This window comes from Pelmatolapia mariae, linkage group LG16_19 (assembly GCF_036321145.2).
Source record: "Pelmatolapia mariae isolate MD_Pm_ZW linkage group LG16_19, Pm_UMD_F_2, whole genome shotgun sequence".
NCBI lineage: Eukaryota > Metazoa > Chordata > Actinopteri > Cichliformes > Cichlidae > Pelmatolapia > Pelmatolapia mariae.
The window spans coordinates 65825292-65846365 of record NC_086241.1 but is presented as its reverse complement, the minus strand read 5'-3'; the positions used below and the strand labels follow the sequence as shown (position 1 = coordinate 65846365).

The window sequence follows — 21074 nt, the reverse complement described above, 5'->3', positions numbered from 1 at the left end:
CTGCGCTCACACAAAACTTAAGCGTTGACAAATTTGTTTTTTCTGAAAACAATCATGCTAATGTTTCAGCCTACTGGACTTCAGTAACCGTTCATATTAGCCATCACTTACTGACCATTAATTAGCAGCTATGAACTACATTTCATCAAACTCACACACTCAAAGGTAGATTCTGTTCAAAGAACCAGTTCATGCTAATTATTTGCAAAGCTAATGACATCCCCGTCAGCCTTCACTATACTTCGTACTTGTGTTACATGTTACACTAGCAAACATCAAACTTTTAGCATAGTCCTAAAAATATTGTGTACACAAACAGCAGTGCTTATTTCAAATATTTTTATTTTATGGCAAAAGATTTCAATTATCATGCAGGAAATGAATTTTATAAAATGTTTAACACCTTAACATCTAATGTTGCTTTTAAACTAATCATGAACCTTGCATACCGTACATTTTGTCCTACAGGAAGCACTAGCGCAATATCACAAAGCACTGAGGCAGAGATGTGAGAATATTTCACTTCACTGTGGTCGAACTCCTTTTGCATTCAAGTGAAAATGGCACTACTGAGTTTGCAAAAATACAGAAAAAAAATATTTACACCTGGATAATACAGCAGTGTAAATTAATCTTCCATGTTTTCCACCATTATCTACTGTGCAGAGTTTTCTTAGTTTACATGAGAGAACACAGTTTAATATTCTTAAATATCTTTGGTTGATAAGCAGGTTTGGCATTCAGTAATAAACTTATGTTAATGTCAACTTTCTGTTTGATGACGTGGTTCAATTAGTCGGGGCTTCAGTTTTTATTGTCGTTTCATGTTCGCTGATGCTCAGTACTGGCCTGCTTCATGTTCATTAGTGGCAGTTTCCACACAATTTAAAGGCTATCTGTCTAAAAGCCTATCACAAAACTTAAATTTCTACAGCAAAGTCTGTTCAGGTATGAGAGGCTTTACTGTAACGACCCTTTAAAGAAGAGGAAATCTGATCTAACAGGCAGGTGAGGTTTTCCTGTATAAGTCGAGGTGATTCACAGTTATTACTAGTCGTTCTCTTGGGTTTACCTGAATTCAGATCTTCAATATGTGCCTGTCAAAGGCTGGCTTCAACCTGAACAAAGGCAACAGGCCAAAAATGGCTGCATTTCCTTTCCAGGTTGAAAATACATTTAAAAACATCAGGCGGCCGTAATCAAAGCCACAGATGTGTTTATCTGTGTTTTTTAAGACCAAAGTGGTAAGCTTACAAAATACACTCATCTAAGAATACATCTTTGTACGTTTTTGACAACAAAGAGCACGAAGATTACCACAAATGTACAGCACCATTTTGAAATGTGTTCAAAGAGGCGGGATGTAGAGAGCAGCCCAAAAAGATGAACGCATGAATGCACACTGGAGGAAAACTACCAGACATGGGCAAAACAATGGTCCGACACATTTTAATACATCTTTTAAAAAAAAATGTAGCTTTTCAAACAACAACAAACTGTGTTTTAAGTCAAACGAATGAACAGTGTCGGCTAGCAGAACCAATGAGTCTTGGCAGCTCAAATGCCTAAAAGAAAAAGTTTCTTTATGTACTCTTAATTTAAAGCTACAGGGGAAAAAAAACAAAAACTGCTTTAAAGCAACATTTTTTTTTCATAGTCAACACTGATTTCAGTATCCATGTGACAAAGTGTGTTGCGATATTTTTGAAAGAAAGCTAAAATACTTTAAAAATAGAATTCTGGGTGTAATCTGAAAGACGAGTAAGCTGGGACTTTTTAAGCAGGGATGTTTTTCCCTCCTTCCTGCAAGCACTGTGTGCACATCAGTATCAAGGTGGCTCCCGGTATTCCTCTTAGGCCTTTTTCTTACAGACGTGGATGAAGTAACATGGAGCCTGAGACTGGCCCGGCACGTAAGTCTTGAAATCTCCGTAAACGGCGTGCTCCAGTTTGCCGTTGAAGGCCTCGTTCAGCAGACCTCTGAAGCTGTCCAGGCGGTGAGGGTAGTAGGACAACCGGAATTTACTGGAGGACACAAACAGAGCAAAACACCAGAGTTACTGAAGTTTGGTAGTATTCATTAGATTTCAGCTCAGCTTCAACTGTGATACTTAAAAGTATCAAAGTTTAGTTTTAACAATAACACTACTGCAGACCATTTGTCCTTGATTTCAGGAATGCAGTGCAGTTTAACAGCTGTTATTGTGTCTGAGGATGGAGCCCAGCGACCTCGGCTGTAAAATAATTTACACATCATGAATGATGTTTATAAAGCCCGATGAGGGTTAGGATTATTCATTGGTCTACGTGAAAAATTGTGCTCTTCTGTTGCTATGGTGATATATATACTGTATATACAGGGAGTGACAACAGTGGCATGGTGTGCTGTCTAATATGGCGGCATGACCAGTAACCAAGGTTACCCTAAACTAAGACTAAATGTGGAAAAAAAACCCAACAAAAAAAACATTTTAGTTGACCAAAACATAAATAACATCTTTGATTAAAATTAAAGCCTAAATGACTTTGTTTAAAAATAGAGGAAATATCCTTAGTTTTAGTATCTGTTCATTTGATTAGTTTGCCTGATGAGTTGGTGATGGATGTCTCAAGACTGTAAATAAACTGCTTTCAAAAAGTCATGCGCTTTTATTCATGTACTGATTTTCTTATTTCTTTCCTCTGACAGAAGCCCTCCATACAAAAATAATAACACTAAAACTAATAAAAATCTAACTAAAACTAAAAATTTTCAAATAACTGAAAAGAAACTGAATTCAAAATAAAGTCAAAATAAAATAAAGAGAAAAATTAATTAGAAAATGCAAAACCACAATAATCCTGCTGATGACGTTTAAACACCCACCCATCTAAAGTGAATGTAAGACAACTGGTTTGTTTTGTTTTTTAGCATCTTAATAAATTAATGTTACCGTTTATGGCTGGAAAGCAAAAATATTCAAGGCAATGTAAACCTAAAGATTTGAGATACAGTAAAAGCTGCATTTAATGCATACAAGACATGAAATTGTAGATGCTATAATGACAAATGCATAATGTATTGTCAAGATCTACTAGTTAGAATAGGTCTCCCACAAAAGGATCAAGATATAATGTATGAGGTGTGAGCTCAGCCTCCTATCAGCTCTGCAGCAGCATCAGAGCCCGACTCACCTAACTTCAGGCAGGTTCTGGAGGGTGGCCTGTGGAACTTGGATGGTGTAGTCAAGAGTGATCATATGTGGCTTACTGTTGACCCACAACACTGAGGTGGTGATGTCCTGAGTTAGGTCACTCTGCAACACACACACACACACACACACACACACACACACACACACAGACCCACATTATTTATCCTCATTTTCTTCCATGATGTCCAAACAGAGCCTGAACAGAAGAGACTGATGAAAGGGAAAAAAATTTGGTTGGTTCAGAGTTGGAGCACAAGAGCAAACTCAGGGATTACGAAGGCATCAGAAGCTGATTTTTGCCAACTTGCAATTGTTGACGTAGTATTTATATTGAGGCCTTCCAGCTGGATACTTCCTGCTTTGGCTGGATTAAAGAATATGGACGTTGTTTTTAATGCAAACATCTTGAATCAAATATGGCTCCCTTCAGTCACGACCTGCTGTTGTGTATTCTGCACATCTCATATCTGAGCTCATTCCAAATGCAAGCCTGGCTGGTTGTCTGAATTATGTGAACACAGGGTTAAAAAAAGGGGATGAGACAGAAGGGGGGGAAAAAAAAAAAAAACATCATACATGCAGTCTATACAGAAATGTCCACTTAATGTGCACACTAGAGGCTACGTGTACTTTCAGTCATGTTGTTTCCCATCTTCCCAAAGGGCTTTTTACTCATTATTCCTGACTTCATCCGTTTTTTGCCCCATTTGCCAAAATGATATGAAAACCCAAACACATTTCCTTCTGTTTCTCCTGCACCAGTTTTAGTGAAAATCTCACAATATCCGTCAGGCTCCGTGTGGGGATTTAAGTCTTAAAGCCAGCTGCTGCTAGGGATGGCGTAAATAAACCATTCTTAAACAATACTGTCTGTCCCACTACTACTCGCAAAGCAATAAAAGACCAGATTGTGCAGAGAATTAAGATTAAAAACAGGCTTCTTTGTGCCATCCATACTGATGGCTGAAGAGTGGCTTCAAACTTCAGATTCTCTTTTTGGGCAGAGAGATAAGTCCAAAACTTATGATCTGTATGACAATAAAATAAGGATGATATTTGAGATAAAGCCAATAGATAACTGCACGTTGTATGATTAATTCACATTTAGCAAAGTATAAAAGACAGATGTAGCTTCAGGCCCTGAAAAGTGAAGCCAACACAGAAGTGCCTTAAACCTGCACTCATTTGAAGGACCAATGGGGAGCGCTAACTGTGGCTGCAAAATGACTTCCGGTCCTGTAAAAAGTCTGAGAAAACAAATTTCAGGGCTGACCTCTGTAAATTACTTTCTGATCGATTCTATCTATCAATTCAATTTTAATCACTGAGTTCTTTTAAGAAATTAAGTGAATTTTGCATATTTTTAAAATGTACAAACAAAAGAGGATTATGAGAGATGATTCCTTGTGATTAACAAGTTATTAGTCAATGATTGTGCGCTTTCACAGTCAGATCTGCTCCTCACTCTTCACATTTCAAAGCAAAAGGACACCAATGGCAAAAATGCTCGTCTCAAGGCTTCAAAGTGGGAAATTCACAGGTGACGTCCAGGAGCTACGTCCATCTTTTATACTGTTGAAGGATGTAATCAGCCATTTCCAGGTCCAAACGCTCCATAATTTCCAAGAATAAACAAGCAGTTAGACACCACAAGAACTCAGCCAGTGTAGGAAGAGCTAAATCAATATTTGGAGATTTAACAATCTGATATTCAGATGCATAAACAGATTCTCTAATATTTATTACATGTAGTCATTTATTTACTCGTTTATCTTCTGCCCAAGTCTTCTTAGATCAGCTGATGGCTGTGCTGCCCAAGCTGGTGTTGCCAAAAGGGAAGTTGCAGAGTGTCCTCTGGTGGACAAACTGCAATATCAACACTCCTAAGATGGCTGAAGGGTGTCTCTCCAATTTTTTCTTTACCTTTTAAATTTTAATTTAAGGGCTGTATAGGCTCCGGCAAATGTATGACAGGATGGATTTAACGGCTGATAGATCACAAAAAGGCTAATATTGGCCAACTGATAAAGTGTTCAGGCTCTAGACACCACTGAGTAAGAAATGGACCCAGTTCTTTGAACTTGAATAAACTAAACGGTGTATCTGTTCTCAGAGGTTTTACAATCAAACATACCGTCATCCTTGAAACGAGAATAAATGACTAAAACAAAAATGGCAGCAGAGAGAATGTCTGTGATCAGCCCAGCCACAACACAAGGCTAATAATTCATATGCTGCTGTGTGCTTTGGGTTCGTACCAAAAAATAACAATCCTAAGCTTCTCTATACCAGTCTCTAGAGCGAAATCCAGGACGTGATTTACCAAAGGATTAAAAACAGAGGGGCACCGGGTCCAATTTTCTTGGCTCAGTCCATTTTTTTTTTCCTAAATTTTACCCGTCGAAACAGATTTTTGCTGATTCTGATTTTCTCTCCACGAATTATAGGAGCATATACAAGCAAATTAAAATAATATTCAATTTAAAATTATATTTTGAAATTAAATTTAAATATTTTAAACCGTTCAATTGCCATAAGCCTGCAGTACTTTGGAAAGAGTTATGAAAAACAGACTAAAATGTACACCTTTCCAAACAAAGCAGGTGTCGTGAGCCTGAAGGCTGTAGTTTCCACCACGAGTTCTTAAAAGCTCAGCTTACAAAGTATGCTACACATGAATGCTGTTTATACAAAATGAAAACAAATGCTGCTTTTTTTTTTTTTTTTTTTTAAAGAACTAGCACTGATTCAAAAATTTAATTTAAAATGTGAATATCAGTGTTTCTATAACAGGATGTTATAGAAACTCCCAAACTGGAGAAGTCCTAAACCCAGTCGTACATCAGGCACTGAGACAAATACTGTTACAAGCATTTAAGACAGGAATCCATAATTATTGCTCAGTATGCATCTCTGACAATTCAGCATTATCTAAATAAGGCTGATGCTTCTGTATTTACACTGTTATGCAATTATGTTGTAAAAAGAATAATCACTGCAGTAAATCCAATATTGGTATATGTTCGGTACCTTGTAGTAGATGTTCTTGCCTTGTGGAGCACGCCCAGTCTCCAGGATGTAGTCGTAATTGCGGTGGTCAATGATGAGGATCCCACCTGGTCTGACCATACTGGCAATGTTGTGAAGGGCCAACTTTTGGTCACTCTGGTCCCCTAACAGCAACAACAGTACGACTGAGTGCATGAACAAGGGATCAAATTGGCAGCTAAACACATGGTAACAAACTGTGGAAGGCAAAGGTGTGTGCATCGATTCAAGGAGATGTTTGATTTGAGTTATGGATGCAGGAGTAATCATATTGCAATTTAAAGAGTCACATCATCATTCTGACAAGGCAAAAATTATTTGAACACTTTTTTTTCCCTCCACAAATACATTTCTAATATCTCTCACAATCTCTGGGATTAAGGTTGTGGGATAAATCCTTTGAGACAGATCCTGTATGGGCTTGCCATGCCTCCACCCTGCTACAGTGAGGTGAAAGGGCACTCCAGGGCACTGCAACATCATCGCTGGGTGTGTTCAGAGGTGCACCCAGACAGGTCGGTATGAGCCTGGTATAAATTTAAACTCTAATGCCTATGTTTGCCAAGTCCAGGCATAATGAGATGTTTTGACAGGCCCAGAGGAAAAGCCCTTAATCTCACCTATAAAATTAACAATACTTTTATTATTTGTGTACCTTTAAAGTCTGGTAAGTGGGCAAATGAGTTGCCGAGGCAGATGGCTGCATCAAAACCATCTCCTGGTTTCTGAATGTCTTCTGATAAAGTCAGCCAGTTGGCCTCTTCAATCACTGAAGACAAGAAGGAAAAGAGCAGAACATGAGGTCACCTGAGGAAATGTAGATATCCACCACAAACATGCGTGCACTTTGCAACAGTTTAAGACAAATGAAACAACTCTGAGTGCTGCCCACACACAGGGCTTTATTGGGAGCAACCCAGGCATGACGGCCAATGCAAAACAAACACCACACAGTCTTTCTGTTTTATTACTATAAGAAGGTCCGTGACTAAATGTCATACTGATTGCTTAGCTTTTCAACTTTAAGCTTACCCTGCCATCACTTGTACTGATGTTGCTCTGTTGATTAAGTTAACTTTATGTTAGGATGCACATTCTCTGACGAATGCTTAATTTGTGTCACTTCTTCAATTCTTTGACTGAAATATTTTTGGCAACTCATTTTAGGTTATTTTCCATTGATTCATATGAGAGATCAATTTACTAGTTAACAATTCCCTGGCAACTCGCCCTGGCCCTTGTCTTATGCTTTAACTACCAGTTGGCTCATTGGCTTCAATATCCTTTAGCTGCTTCCCTGGAGAGGATCTCATCCCATGACTGGAGCTGCTCCAGCTCAACTTGTACTGCAGCTAGACTCTGCAGTCCTTGTTCTGCTCTTATGTTCCACTTGGGGATCAGAACCTGCAGCTTGTGCTGCTCTGCTGAGGTCACAGAGAAGAACAAGGACTGCCGTCTCCAGCTGTAGTCCAAGATGGTGGACTCTGAGCTAATAGTGAGGACACAAAGAGACTGTCACAAAATGCTTGGCAAATATGATTTGATTACTGGCACAAATAGTCTAAATCTGTGGAACTCACTGATTCAGTAAATATATTTTAATTTTCATACCCCACTGGTCAAAAGCTGGTTCTTTTCTCCTGTCCCATCTCGCCTTCAGTGCATACTTGAGCATTTTGTCGCTGGCATCCACACTCACTAAATTAAACCCCTCCTCCACCAACATAATGGAGTCAATCCTAGAAAACAAAATCCATGAATACATTAAAAACAACAACCGACCTGTGAGGATCATGATTTGGTGCAGTAGGTGTGTTTTGATTTTGAAGTAATCCCTGCTGTCATCTTCCCCTAAAAAACCAGTTTGATCAAGTCTGAGTGCGAGTGTGTGTTTGCTGTGACTGCACTACATGTGGTTTAGTAGTAGGTTGATAAGCTTATCGTCTCACTACAGACAGGAATTCTAACCTTGTCACAGGTAAAGAGAGATGATTTGTATAGTAGCCAGAAGCTACTACCATTTTGAAAACCTGACAGGAAAATGTGATTGCGGGCCAAACCACAGCCTGAATAGATGCTACTGACTGACTTTCAAAAATGTTTTCTCGGCTATTTATGAGTTAATAATAAACAATACAGACGTGTTTCAGTGCAACAGGGGAGGAATTCAATGGACAATAATGCAGAAATCATTAACATCTACTGGGTAACTGCAAGATAATATATAACAGCAAAACAAATAAAGCTTATGTTAAAAAGAACAGCCAGTTTTCCAGATTTGGATTAAACAAAGTCTTAGGCTAAAAGCAAATTCCTATCTTTTAGATTTCATCTTGGCAACAAGTCTCAAAGTACTCTATGGTCCTTCATTTGGTTCAACTGTGTTGAGTCTGGTGACTGTGAAGGCCTCAGCTTAACAGAGAGTATAATCCTTAAGGTATGAGTCAGGGATTCATGGTTTCCCTTTAATTTGTCTGTATGCCTATCCATTCTGCAGTTATAAGATTTCCTGCTACAACCTATGGAATCCTAAATTTAAAAACTCTCACAGGTTCAGCTGAAAGTGATAACGATTCACAGCCTGCAGCTTCTTCTCAAAATTAGAAAGCATCACAAACACACTCTGCCAAAAATAGCTATTTGTAACCGTGATCCACGAGGAATATGTTTACTTCGAGGCTGCTGCACTACGGAGGGGCACCACTACTAGGGAATGGGGTCAGAATCAATGTGCTGGGGTGCTCCAAACTGCAGGAAAACATCCATGCGGCCTGAGATATGGAGCTGAGTTATTATGGAAATGACTGCAGTTCTTACATGAACATTATAAGCTCTGTAATGTTGATTAGCAGGTGAAATGAGTGCTAAGTGATGAGCAAAGAAAAAAGAAGATACATTTATAATTAACATCAAATAATAAAATGGTTATAATGCATCGCCAGTGAAAATTCTCCATGAGAAAAACAACAGCTGAGGTGGCATATATGGTCTGCTTGTCTGTGCTTAGGCAATGGCCTTGCTGCTGTGTGAGAGCAAAGTCAGAGTATCAAGGGAGATAAAAAGACTGCATGAAACCAGACAAAACTCCTTTCAACTACCCAGCACTAGTTCATCACCCACTGACCTACTAAAGGCAAGTTTACAGTTCACTTGTGTTTAGTTTGCTTTAGAAACAGGAAATTTAAATGGACAACACTTGCTTCTTCAAGCTTGTGTCTCAGACATATTACACCTCTCTAATTGAATCACATTTAACCAGCATTTGTAAACCTGCTGTGTCCACACCAGACCAGTGCAGGAGGCAGGACGTGGCTCAGGATCAGGTGCAACTCTGCACTTTCATTCATTATCCTGTGGCTTAATCCGGATTTTGTCCCGAGTTAAAAAGGGTCAGTGAGTTGAAATTCCACAAAAGTCAAACTCACTTGAACGGCTATAAAGATGGGTACACGTACAAAAAAGGCCTATGGGAGCTGAAATCACTTTATTTTTACCTACAGATCTATCAAGAACAGCAAAGAAGCAAACACCATCATCACTATCAGCTACGCCTACACAACTCTGTTCTGAAGCTGCACAATCACTGTGAATCACACAAGAGTCACACCTTTTCACAAATCTGAAAAGCAATAATGCAGTCTGAATCAGCACGTTTTATGACGTCATCAGCAGCTGTTCACCTGCTGTATCATTGTGAGTTCAGGTTTTTGTTTGGCATATGCAATTTAAATCAAAGTTTAACCATTAACAAAAGCGTGCTCGAGATACTTGGATGAAGCCGTATTTAAGATTTTGTTGTGGAAATTTCAGAACTTAATAAAGTTTTGGCTTAAATTTTTTATATTTGATTATATTTACAGATCCATACTAAGTTGAACGATTTTTAAGTGGATTTTGATGAAGCAGAGCTGAAGCCCCTGTCAGACGTGTCACTATGAAACTGCTAAGTTGACCTGACATTACCCTGTTCCGCAGGCTACATCCAGCACACTCCGCACCCCGTACTGCTTCAGCAGGGACACCACCCAGCTCCTGTACTCCTGCGTCCTGCTCTTCGTGTCTCCGATGTACAGCTGCCACACTTTCGCTGCTTTGCCATCGGCGTATTGATCAGGAAGACCTTCGGCTGCCACACCGAGGGACCGGGTCCTAAACACGCTGTCGACCGACATACTGCTGCTGCTTCTCCCTGCCCGTACCTCTACCTTTACCTGAGTGTCGAGCGGACAAACAAGTTTGGACAATTTCAACTGAGTGAAGAAACGCGCTACCTCTCTGACAGGTATGCTTGCCACATGCTAGCCAAGATGTTATTATTTATATGAACAACCTAAGAGAGAAACTTTAAGCCAATGACACGCCGTCGAGGACTGCCGCCTACTTTCTGATTGGATAACCTCAGGGGAGCCCGCCCCTTTTCTGTTTAGCATTGGAATACGTCACTCGAGTGAAGCTTTGCTAGTTGCTAATATTTCCCCTTGAGCTTACCTTCCAGGATAAGTGTCACACTGTATTCCATCAAAGTTAAATTAAATACACGTGCATATTCAAGTTAAAATTAAGGTATGTTTGACGTTGGAGGAGAAGTATTTATTTAAGTATAATGTTAAAATAAAGTTGAGCTCACGAACCTGTAAGGTTTTACTCGGGGAATAAATCCCACCAAGGGCGGCACAGAGGACTCGCCCCCTTTAACATTTCATCATCTGTCGTTTGATCATGCTGTTTGGACGCATTGCTTGCGAAACATGCATAGTAGGAGTTTTTTCCAAAGTAAAAATCATAATAATTTCATTTTTTTAACAATGAAATGCACAATGCTGCAGTAGTTAAGTGCACAGGGTGTAATGTAGGCGAACAATGTGATTTAAAAAAAAAAAAAAAAAAAACATGGAATAAAATCATCTCAGGACTCTCCCAGACAGATAATTAGGCACTTTTCGTGCCCTCCCAAACAAAGTGAACTCCTCCTGTTGTGATTGGCGGATTTGGTTCTCTAGGACCCATATTTGCTGGTAGAGGTGAGGTCATGTCAGCTACAACCGGTGCGAGCTAGGTTAGGTTTGCAACTTCCAGTTTTTTCAGAACTGCACTACTACTTTATGGGTTGTTCACGCACACATACACACTTACTACTTTCAAACATCCAAATCTGACTTCGAACACTGGCATAGTTATGTAATTCAGCCTAAGCAGGGGTTGGCAAGAACACACAGCACTGCCTAGAGGAAGTCACACATTAGTGAACCTTTGCACTAGTCTGCCAAAAAGACATTCCTTCCTGTGGTTGTTTTGATGATGGTCCTGGAGAGCAAAATGTGACTCACTGCGAAGGACAAAGGACATGATCCGCATCATTTTTATCCTCACTGACACGTCATGACATTTGCATGTGGGCATTGTCATGGTTGATCATAAAGTAAATCCCTATGAGCAACCTTGTAGCATTTTGCATTAAATTAATCATTGTATCCCTTCTGAAGTATTGCGTCAATGCTGTTGTTACAACATGAAACAGGAAGTGAGTGCTGTGAAGTTCAGAGATTAGTCAGATGGCGGAACAGATGAAAGGCTGACGAAAACGGTTACATTTCAACTTGTTGTTTTCAGTAGGACCGTGATTGACACCACTTCCAGCGCAGAGCCAAACTTTGCTGGAAATCACCTCCTATCAATCAAATCAAATTTAAGATTAACACAGTTACTGCCAATTCGTCGGCTGCACATCATGTGAATCTTTTATTCCACCACATCCCAAAGGTGCTCTGTTTGACTGAGATCTGGTGAATGTGGATGCCATTTGAGTACAGCGAACACAAGTCATGTTCAAGAAACTAGTGAGATGATTTGAAGTTTTTGGTATGTGGTGTTATCCTACTGGAAGGAGCCATCAGAAGTGGGGTACACTGTGCTCATAAAGAGATGGACATGGTCAACAGTATTCAGGCAAATGTGCAAACAAATGTTGCATCAGAAACTGAGAGTCCGGAGACCGGCTGACGGATTGTTGAAGCGACCTGGAAATTTCCCTTAGAGCTCTGACATCAACAAAGGATTTTTATCCAGTAAACTGCCGCTCGCTGGATATTTTCATTTTTTCACATATATATCATCTGTAAACTCTGGATATGGTTGTGTTCTAAAATCCCAGCAGATCAGCAGTTTCTGAAATACTCACACCAGCTCGTCTGGCACCAACAACTGTGTCACATTCAGAGCCACGTAAACAACCTTCCTTCTCTTTACTAATGCTCAGTTTGAACTTCAGCAGGTTGTCTTGACCATGTCTACATGCCTAGGTGCAATGAGTTGCTGAATTCTGATTGACTGATCAGACATTGTTAGTAACGAGTAGCTCAACAAGCGCACTTAAAGTGGCCAGTGAGCGCGAACAGATGAATAAATAGGGCAAATAATTTTTTGCTAAATAAAATTGAAAGAAAAACATAAGTCAAATAATTTATTGATCACCTACACCTACAATGATGTCCATGTCTCTTTATTTATACAGTACATTTCATTACATGTTGCTTAAGAAAAATAAATTTAAAAAAAGTAGGTGTACAGCATCTTAAGGCCATAAAAACAAAATAATTAATATTAGAGATATTTTATATTTAAAACGGTTGTTACTAATGCTATATTATTAGAAGATACAGCTTAAGTAATTCTGTTTCTGTTGGAACAAACTGTAATTTCCCAAATTACAATTTGACTCAGTTCTGACTGCCTTCCCATACTTTTTCACCACTTTGTTCTTGAGGACAGTAGATGGTGCTATAAGAGTAAATCTGAATGAATTCACACTTGAACATGACACATAATTGACCATAAAGTTACCTCAAAGACCTGAAATAAAAGTATACACATGTCATATCTTTAAAACTCATTTGCAAGCAGTTAAATGTACAAATATGAATGATTATAGAAAAAGGTCAGCGTTAACATATTTATACATATGCTGTATGTGAAGTACACATAAGTATGTTTTTAAAGGAGTGTAAAAATTGTTTGATTACTTTTTGAATACTGTACCATTTTATATACTGCTATATTATATGTTCAAGCATTAATGAGTTTATCAAGATGTTTCGAAAACTGCTTTTGGAAGATTACAAAACTGATAAAGTTGATGACTGATAGTGTATATATAACTATGCTAAACTGTATCTGAATTATAGCTATCACAGTAGCTATCTTTATACTTGTCCTTCATTCCTTATTGTGTGGGGTAAGTGATGAGGGGAAGTTGGGGTAACACTGAATATGGTGATTCAATAGAGTGAGCGTAGGGTAGGGATTAATAAGTATGTACATACTACTTCCTACTCCATTTCAGACTTAACGGTTGTCATTTCATGTAATTTAGATTCTGTTTATTTTATTTTAATTTTTGTTTTTGTCTGAGAACATATGTATGTATGTGTATGTATGTATATATATATATATATATATATATATATATATATATATTCGTATTTGTACATGTAAATGCAAGTATGTGTATATATATTGGTTCGTTGTATATGTCTGAAATAAAGCTGATGTAGTAGTAGTAATAATAATATTATTATTATTATTATTATTATTATTATTAACAAGAACAACACATTGGGTTTCATTCATATAAACTCGGAAATTATGTAATAAAATAAAGGTGTAAACCTCCTAAAATAATAGCTGTTAAAATGTGTCAAAATGTAGTTCTCACTTTTCTTGTTTTCCAAAAGGAAAAATGAGATGTGAAACATTTGGAATTCTTTACATTCATCTATACATCTGGCCAGTTGTTCATCTAACTTACAATCCTTTTTGACTAAAAACACACAAATTAAAGCATGATTAATGACCATAGGCTCAGCCTGCTGGTCAGGCTTCTGAGGAAGAAAATATGACTGGAGCTAATAGTTGGAGGCCAGTCAGTAATTGGAGGTGTAGGTTAGAGCTACTTTGACTTGTTAAGCCATTTAAACATTTAGCGTTTTCTGTTCCCAGTGGTGTGGACCACACTTTTAGGTTCATGAGTGTACCATTAAATAACTAGGAGACAACACAGAATACCCAAGTCTGCGATAAAGAACAAAGAGCCAGAGGACTCTGTCATTTTGGGGCAATAATTAAGTCACAACGTTGTTGCGATTCGAATTTTCTCTTTGCCTGTAACGCTTAACTACACAAAACCTAGTGACAAAAATGGATGCAATGACAACAACAATGACCACAATGCAAATCCACAGAACGCGTACTCCAGGAACAGAAGAAGCCTTTAGTGTATTGTTGCTGATGGGTGGTTTGACAAACGCTACAACGGGAGGAGTTGTGACTGGACCTTCATTAGGGTCCTCACAAAAGTTACCGTCAACCTTTAGAAAGCCTTCAGGACATATGTCATAGCCAGCCTCTTGTATACTAGGGCATCTCTTTTGTGCACAGTGTGGTTTGCACTGCCTGGGGTCTTGGTTGTCTGGTATATATTGTTCAAAACAAGAGCATGTGTAACCCCCCTTAAAATCCTCACAGTTCTGCTCACATGGTCCAGATGAACAGCCTTTATAGCTTTGAAAAAGGGTTGAATGCGATACTTCTTGTCCACGGCATGCATCTTGGAGCTCAACTTTGCACAGAAACCCATCAGCTTTATCTGAGCACGGTCTCTCTGTCCATTTTTCATCACTTGAAAGTGATACGCAGTGTGGAGAGCAGAGTTGAATGTTTTTATTCCAGGATGGAAGAAAGGTGATGCCCGGTCTGCCAGATATCCACTTATAGCCTCTCAGTGGAGCTGAGAGGTTGCTGCAGGCACCAGCTGGTAAATGCAGCCCAATCCAGTAGTTCCCAAACAATTCCTGGCTCAGAATGTCAAACAACCTCTTATCACTCTTAGAGCACAACTGCAGAAGTTCTCCTTTCCTGTCATGGCAGGCCTCTTCAGCTGTTTTAAAATCCACTTCACCCTGGTTTAGCGTTATGCAGTCAGGTTTGCCATAATTACTGCAAACGGCCCTGCAGTGGCCAGGCTGCTTTATATCCAATCCTTTTCCAAGAGTCAGTGAAACCATCAGAATAGTCATACTCATCCTAAGCACAGGCACTCTCGTCTGCAAGCAGGCCATGCTGTCTCATAGTGGAGTACAAAAGGTTGCCTGTCTTAAATGATGGGGAATTTCCAGTCTTTGTGCCACTGCGGAAACAGGGTCTCTCAGGAAGGAAATGAGATAAACTAATTTTTTTTTCTTTAAGTAGGACCAGCAGCAACAAAATGAAGAACAACTTATAGATATACTAAATATGCACAGGACTCTTATATAAACTGCCAAACAAATTCAAGTACTTGCCTAAAATCAAGATTCACGATTTTATACCAAAATTTGAGCCGGCACACTGGACCTCTCTGAGAAGTCAGGAATTAATCAAGCAGAACACTCAACCACTAAATTATTTTATTCAGGAATGTAAGGTTTAATTTGGCATCCTAATCAAAAACAGTAATTTGTTTAAAATAAGTTCATGGATAATAACAATAATATTAAATAAAAAAAAAAGTGTTATCTGTATATGTAAAATAAGAACAACAGATGGCACAGTCCATTTTTTTTAAATTAAAAAACAAAGCAAAACAAGCAAACCATTTGTTTTAGATTTTATACTTACAGTATATCAATTGACACCAGTTTCATCTTTACATGATGGCGTGTAGATGTGAAACTCCAATCAAAAAGACCCATTTGTTGGCGTGTACAAGTACAACATGTCATTGTCAGAGACTAAATATGTTCACTTAAAGGTACTTCTTGTTCAACAAAAACAAAAAAATTACCAGCATTTTTAAACATTTTGAAAGGCATCTGTTGTTTTTTATCATAGTCTGAGTCTGCTCTGTTTTAGCCGGATGGAGTTTAATAATATCTTTAAAAAGGCTGAAATGTGTTGTGCTGAACTCTGGGCAGGTCAAAATAACTCGCTGTACTATCACGTGGTCCAAATGAGAGTTTACAGCCAGAGCCTATTTCAACTTCAGTTCATATCGCTGCAACACAGTACAAAAGCTTTGACCTTTGAAGGTCTTTTAAACAATTTTTTTTTTCAAAAAGTACCTTTAAGTTCTTAAGAATATTTGTGAGGTATACTCTCTGGAGAATATACGTGTTAGTCCACTTTTTACTTTTAGGTTATGTTATACTTCAGCCAGCTCAAACAGCAAAGTACCACCAACATTTTAATGCACCAGTAATAATCATCATATTATACAAATAATATCTCTTAAGTAATTTTACTTCGATACTTGTGTATTTCTTTTATTTTTTGTTGTTTTATTTGGGGCACAGGTTGTAGAGTGATCAGTAAATGGTCTAATGATCATTTTCTGTGATATTAAAGCTAAAGATCCTCTTTTGTTTTCATATTACACAAGCACCTTCGCAGGACAGGAGGTAATGGCAGGATTATACACAATAGCATAAAATATTGTCACAAACAAATGAAGAAAAGTGTCTGATCTTAACATTAAATGACATTTTTTACAGCAAATACTGGTAACTTTCTCATAGGTAAAGATATTTACATTGCCTCAGACTATTAACCGTGCAATAAAAACAGCCATTACACATCCTTCATAACCTCTACAGCATATTATGCACTTCCACTTAACACCCATTTACTTTATTTTTTCCCCATTATGACTCTACTCTTATTCAAATACTATTTGATGGACAATGAAGTTTTCTGATTTGCGTTTTGATATGTAGTGTAATCACAGGAGATTGCAAGAATTGCATAAATAAACATAACTCTAGTCAGTCTTTTCTGTCACTAAATGGTCATGGGTCATCAGTCAAGATGGACTCGTATAGTTTCTCTAAACGTGGATCCAAGCCAGAGGACACCCAGCAGTAGCCATCTGCAGTGGTGTTCTTCTTCACTTCTTTTTTAGAGCGACTGCATCGAAAAATTGCAAAACACAAAGTAATTGCAATCAACACAACAAGAGGAATGACTGAACCGAGGACGCAGATTATCACCCTGGAATTGATTGTCTTGGCGAAACTCGTGGCCACGGTTGTATTGCTCAGTGGATCCTTGTTTGTAACGTTCTCCGGGTCTGGAATGGGTGAATCTGTTTGAGGATATGGGTGCTCAGTTGTAGTTCTGGTTAAAGACTCTGTAAAGTTTTCTTGTGTTTTCTCATAAGATGGGTAATCTGATGAGGTTAATGGTGCAAAGGTCACATTTGGAGCATAAGTGGTTCCATCATTCTCCAGGTGGGTGCACATGAAGCTTCCTACAGTATTTACACATTTAAACTTAGCCCCTGAACAGCTGTCAGTCACACATTCATTAATGTCTTCACATGAATGGCCATCTTCAGATAAAGCAAAGCCTTCCTTGCAAAAACAAGAGAAGGATCCAATGGTATTCAAGCAGATGTGCTCACATTTCCTTTGTGCACACTCATCAACATCCCTGCATTTGCCTTCCATCATTTTGTAGCCGACTTTGCAGGCACACTTATAACTGCCATGTGTGTTTATGCACAGGTCATTCTTACAAGCCTGTGATTGGCACTCATCAATGTCAGAGCAGTTGTGTTGGTTTTCGTGCAGTTCGAAGCCAACTGGACATTTGCAGAAATATCCCGACTCGCTCATTACACACTGATGCTCACAGGTGTCAGGACTGCACAAGTCTTTAATCCTGCAGCGGAGTCCATCTTTTTCCAATTCATAACCTTCTCTGCAATAGCATCGAATTTCATCTGCATCCTGACGGCATGAATGTTCACACCCACCATTGCTGATTTCACAACTTCGCTTTCCTGTTTTGCAAAAGGGGCCCAGGTTAGTCCACCCGTAGGTATGGTTAACAGCTTTGCACACAGAGATGCGATCCTCCTGATCGCTACACCGAATTATAGCAAAAGTTCCATGAGGAAATGACTTCAGTTGACTTTTAAGTGGGTCTTGTGAGAAAGGTACTGTGTAAGCTATTTCCCCAGGCCCCAGTAGAGCCAAAGGTTCACACATCCCCTTAAAATAAAACTTGCATGCATAAAAAGCTTTACGTTTTTTGCAAGGGACAGCAGTCCATTTCAGGTGATTTTCACTTGAAAAGTTGTAATCAATATTTACACATCTCTCTGCTAAGCATGTGGAGTCAGGTTCTTCTTTCCAGTTGGAGTAGTGGGATTCCTCATTTCCAGATACCCATTTAAATCCTCGGAGTGGCTGGTCAGCAAATACACAGTCGGTTTCTTTGAGTTTTAATCCAATCCAAAATTCAAGCAGCGTCCCATGTCGTTGACTTTTTATTAATGAGAGAAGTGAGCGCAGCACATCCTCTTCTTTTCGGTCTCTTATCGTCATCAAATATCCTCCTCTTTTGTCGCAGTCTTCTTTGGCCTTGTCAAACCTCTCCTTCTTCATGTGTGCAGTAAAGCAGGCATTAGAGGTGCACAGCGTTTCATGTTCAAACCCTGATAAACCTTCGAAGCTGTTAATGAGCTGCAGGACAAGAAGCCACAACATAATTGCCACGAAGATCAGCAAAATGTTTGCTCTCCAAAGGGTTCCTGGGAGTTTTAGGGTAAAAAGAGACCAATAAGTGGTTGCCCATTCGTAGCCAAAGAACAAGTGTGTTTCTCAAAGCAACATTCAGGCTCCAGTATCCTGTTTGCAAAACTAAAGACGGAAATCATGTTTAGCAGCAGTTAATAGCTTTTTCTTGCTCCCATGCTGACTGGTTCCGTTTCGAGGAAGAAAACAATGAAAGGCTCTGGAGTGTTTTGACTGGTTATCCAGATGTCTCCGGCCCCAGCAGAGTTCACGTTTTTTAAGCAGACACCCTGAATTGTGGTGCCTTTCAATACATGAACATGGAGCAGTCAGATTCATGGAGGGGACTGTGCCATTACAAATAGCCGCCACAGGAAGTGAACTTTGCCACTCTGTCGCCACGGCTGACCTTCACCTCATTATTTACTATAATGATGTTAATATTGCAGTTATCGTAAACCATCAGTATTTTATTAATGTGTAATCTTCCTCCTGTTAAGCAGGTATAGAAGTATCACTATTGATTTGATTTGCTGCCTACCCCCAGCTCTTATGCTGCTATTTAATTTTTTGTGCATAATACCCAAAATATGAGTTTTAATATTCATACTGTAATGGATTGTTTAAAACCTCCCAAAATTTACAATTTATATAACTCTTGATTACTGCTTTTTCATATTTAAAGCCAATAACTTTTTGGAGGGCAAGTACAGAAGACCTTTGCGGGCCTTCATGTGAATACAGACATTTCCTGTATTTGTTTAAATACAGGAAGTGCCCCGACTTCAATCACAGGAAACAGACACCAATCTCCACCCTCTGAGTGCACACTGGCACTTAAATAGTGTCTACTTTAAACAAAGCCCTGCAGATAAATTCTTCCAAGTCTATTTAAAATATTTTCACTATCAGGTTAATCACCGCCTGTCTACTTTGGTGTAGGAAATTCAAGTAACTACATTTAACCAAACTGGGTGAATCTACGAAACTGGTGGCTTTAGTGACATGACAACGATCAGAAAACAAATGTAAATCTTTTCTGATGTGATGTGACTTAATAATTCTCACACTTTATAGAAAACTGCCTTAACATCTATATTTAAGCTATTATTTGCAATATTTTCTGAAGCAGATTTCTTTGAATTCAACCCAGTCATGAGCTTTTGTAATTCAGCTGTTTATATTTAAATTAGGTTTCTGGTTATATTCTTGCAGGTACTCTTAGTTTAATTTCAAATTTGGAAATTAAAAAATACTTGAAAATATGTCAATGTTTGTTTGTTCAATGTTCTGAGAAGCTATATGAAAAATATAATTTGGGATTGTTGACCTGAGGTCAGTTACAGCTGTGAATACACTCAAAAAAAGACTTTCAATTTTTTGTTTCAAAGATCTACATGCAGTAGGGGTGTGTGGGTATGTCTGTGTCTGTGTTAATATGTGGTCCACTTAATAAAATTTTATTTTGGTATTTTCACAGCCATAATTAAAACACTGTAAACGTACATGGGTTTTTATGGTTTCATCTTCTTTTTAGGTCACGGGTGTGTTTAGACCCTTTATCAGGGTAATGATAATGCGTTTTAATATTATTTTCTGACATTGTTTTGTAATCATATTTTGCCAACTCCTCTACTGGAAAATGAAAGCTGCCCAGAGCACTCACATAGAGGCTGGTTTGTCATTAATAGATTAAATGAGACTTTGGTTGCTGTGGCAGAAAGAAGATGCAGAGGTCATTTCATGATATAAATTAGTGATGCAGATTTAAAACATTTATATGAAATACTGTAAAAGTGCAAACTGTTCTGATAAGTCACAACATCGCCCCTGCATTATTTGAATTTGTTCTCTAAATAGCATCAGAAACATTAGCTTACGTAGCTTAAATTACTAGATTATTGGCCAGTTTTAACTTTTGGAGCCATTAGTCTGCTGGCATATCGCAAGTTGCCGGCAAAGAAGCTGATGTAAAGTTTATTATTTTACATTCTATCACGTTTTATTCCTGTTCTGCGATTCATTGTTTGTTTACAGTGCAGAACTAAATCCAGGTGAGAGCAAGTCAAAAGGATGTGACAAGTCAAAGCCTGTATTCTTTCTAAATATTGTTATAAAGAGAGAGAAAGAGAAATTGACAGACAAGAGTGGACATGTAGTCAAGCGCAACACAAATTTATAAAGGGAGTCTAGCTTCTGTTTTGCCCATATTTTTTTTGACACGTTTTCCGGCCAGCCGGTAATAGGATTATATTTTCAGCTATTAATTAATAGCAGAAAGTAG

General features: G+C 38.5%; 3 protein-coding genes across 3 annotated transcripts; all 3 read right to left on the bottom strand.

Annotated features, from left to right (window-relative positions):
* Nucleotides 1-1433: 1433 nt before the first annotated feature.
* gnmt (glycine N-methyltransferase) lies at nt 1434-10550 on the bottom strand. Its single transcript, XM_063498677.1, has 6 exons — nt 10206-10550; nt 7854-7981; nt 6898-7011; nt 6225-6367; nt 3175-3296; nt 1434-2025 (listed from the first exon to the last, which is right to left on the bottom strand). Exons 1-6 carry the CDS (start codon nt 10412-10414, stop codon nt 1854-1856), a joined length of 888 nt encoding a protein of 295 aa, XP_063354747.1. The 5' UTR covers nt 10415-10550; the 3' UTR covers nt 1434-1853.
* A 3303-nt stretch (nt 10551-13853) lies between these two features.
* LOC134645700 (thrombomodulin) lies at nt 13854-15358 on the bottom strand. Its single transcript, XM_063499241.1, has one exon. It carries the CDS (start codon nt 15353-15355, stop codon nt 14360-14362), a length of 996 nt encoding a protein of 331 aa, XP_063355311.1. The 5' UTR covers nt 15356-15358; the 3' UTR covers nt 13854-14359.
* A 1687-nt stretch (nt 15359-17045) lies between these two features.
* Nucleotides 17046-18900, bottom strand: LOC134645699 (complement component C1q receptor). Its single transcript, XM_063499240.1, has one exon. The coding sequence runs from the start codon at nt 18761-18763 to the stop codon at nt 17060-17062; it is 1704 nt and encodes a 567-aa protein (XP_063355310.1). The 5' UTR covers nt 18764-18900; the 3' UTR covers nt 17046-17059.
* Between the last annotated feature and the right edge of the window lie 2174 nt (nt 18901-21074).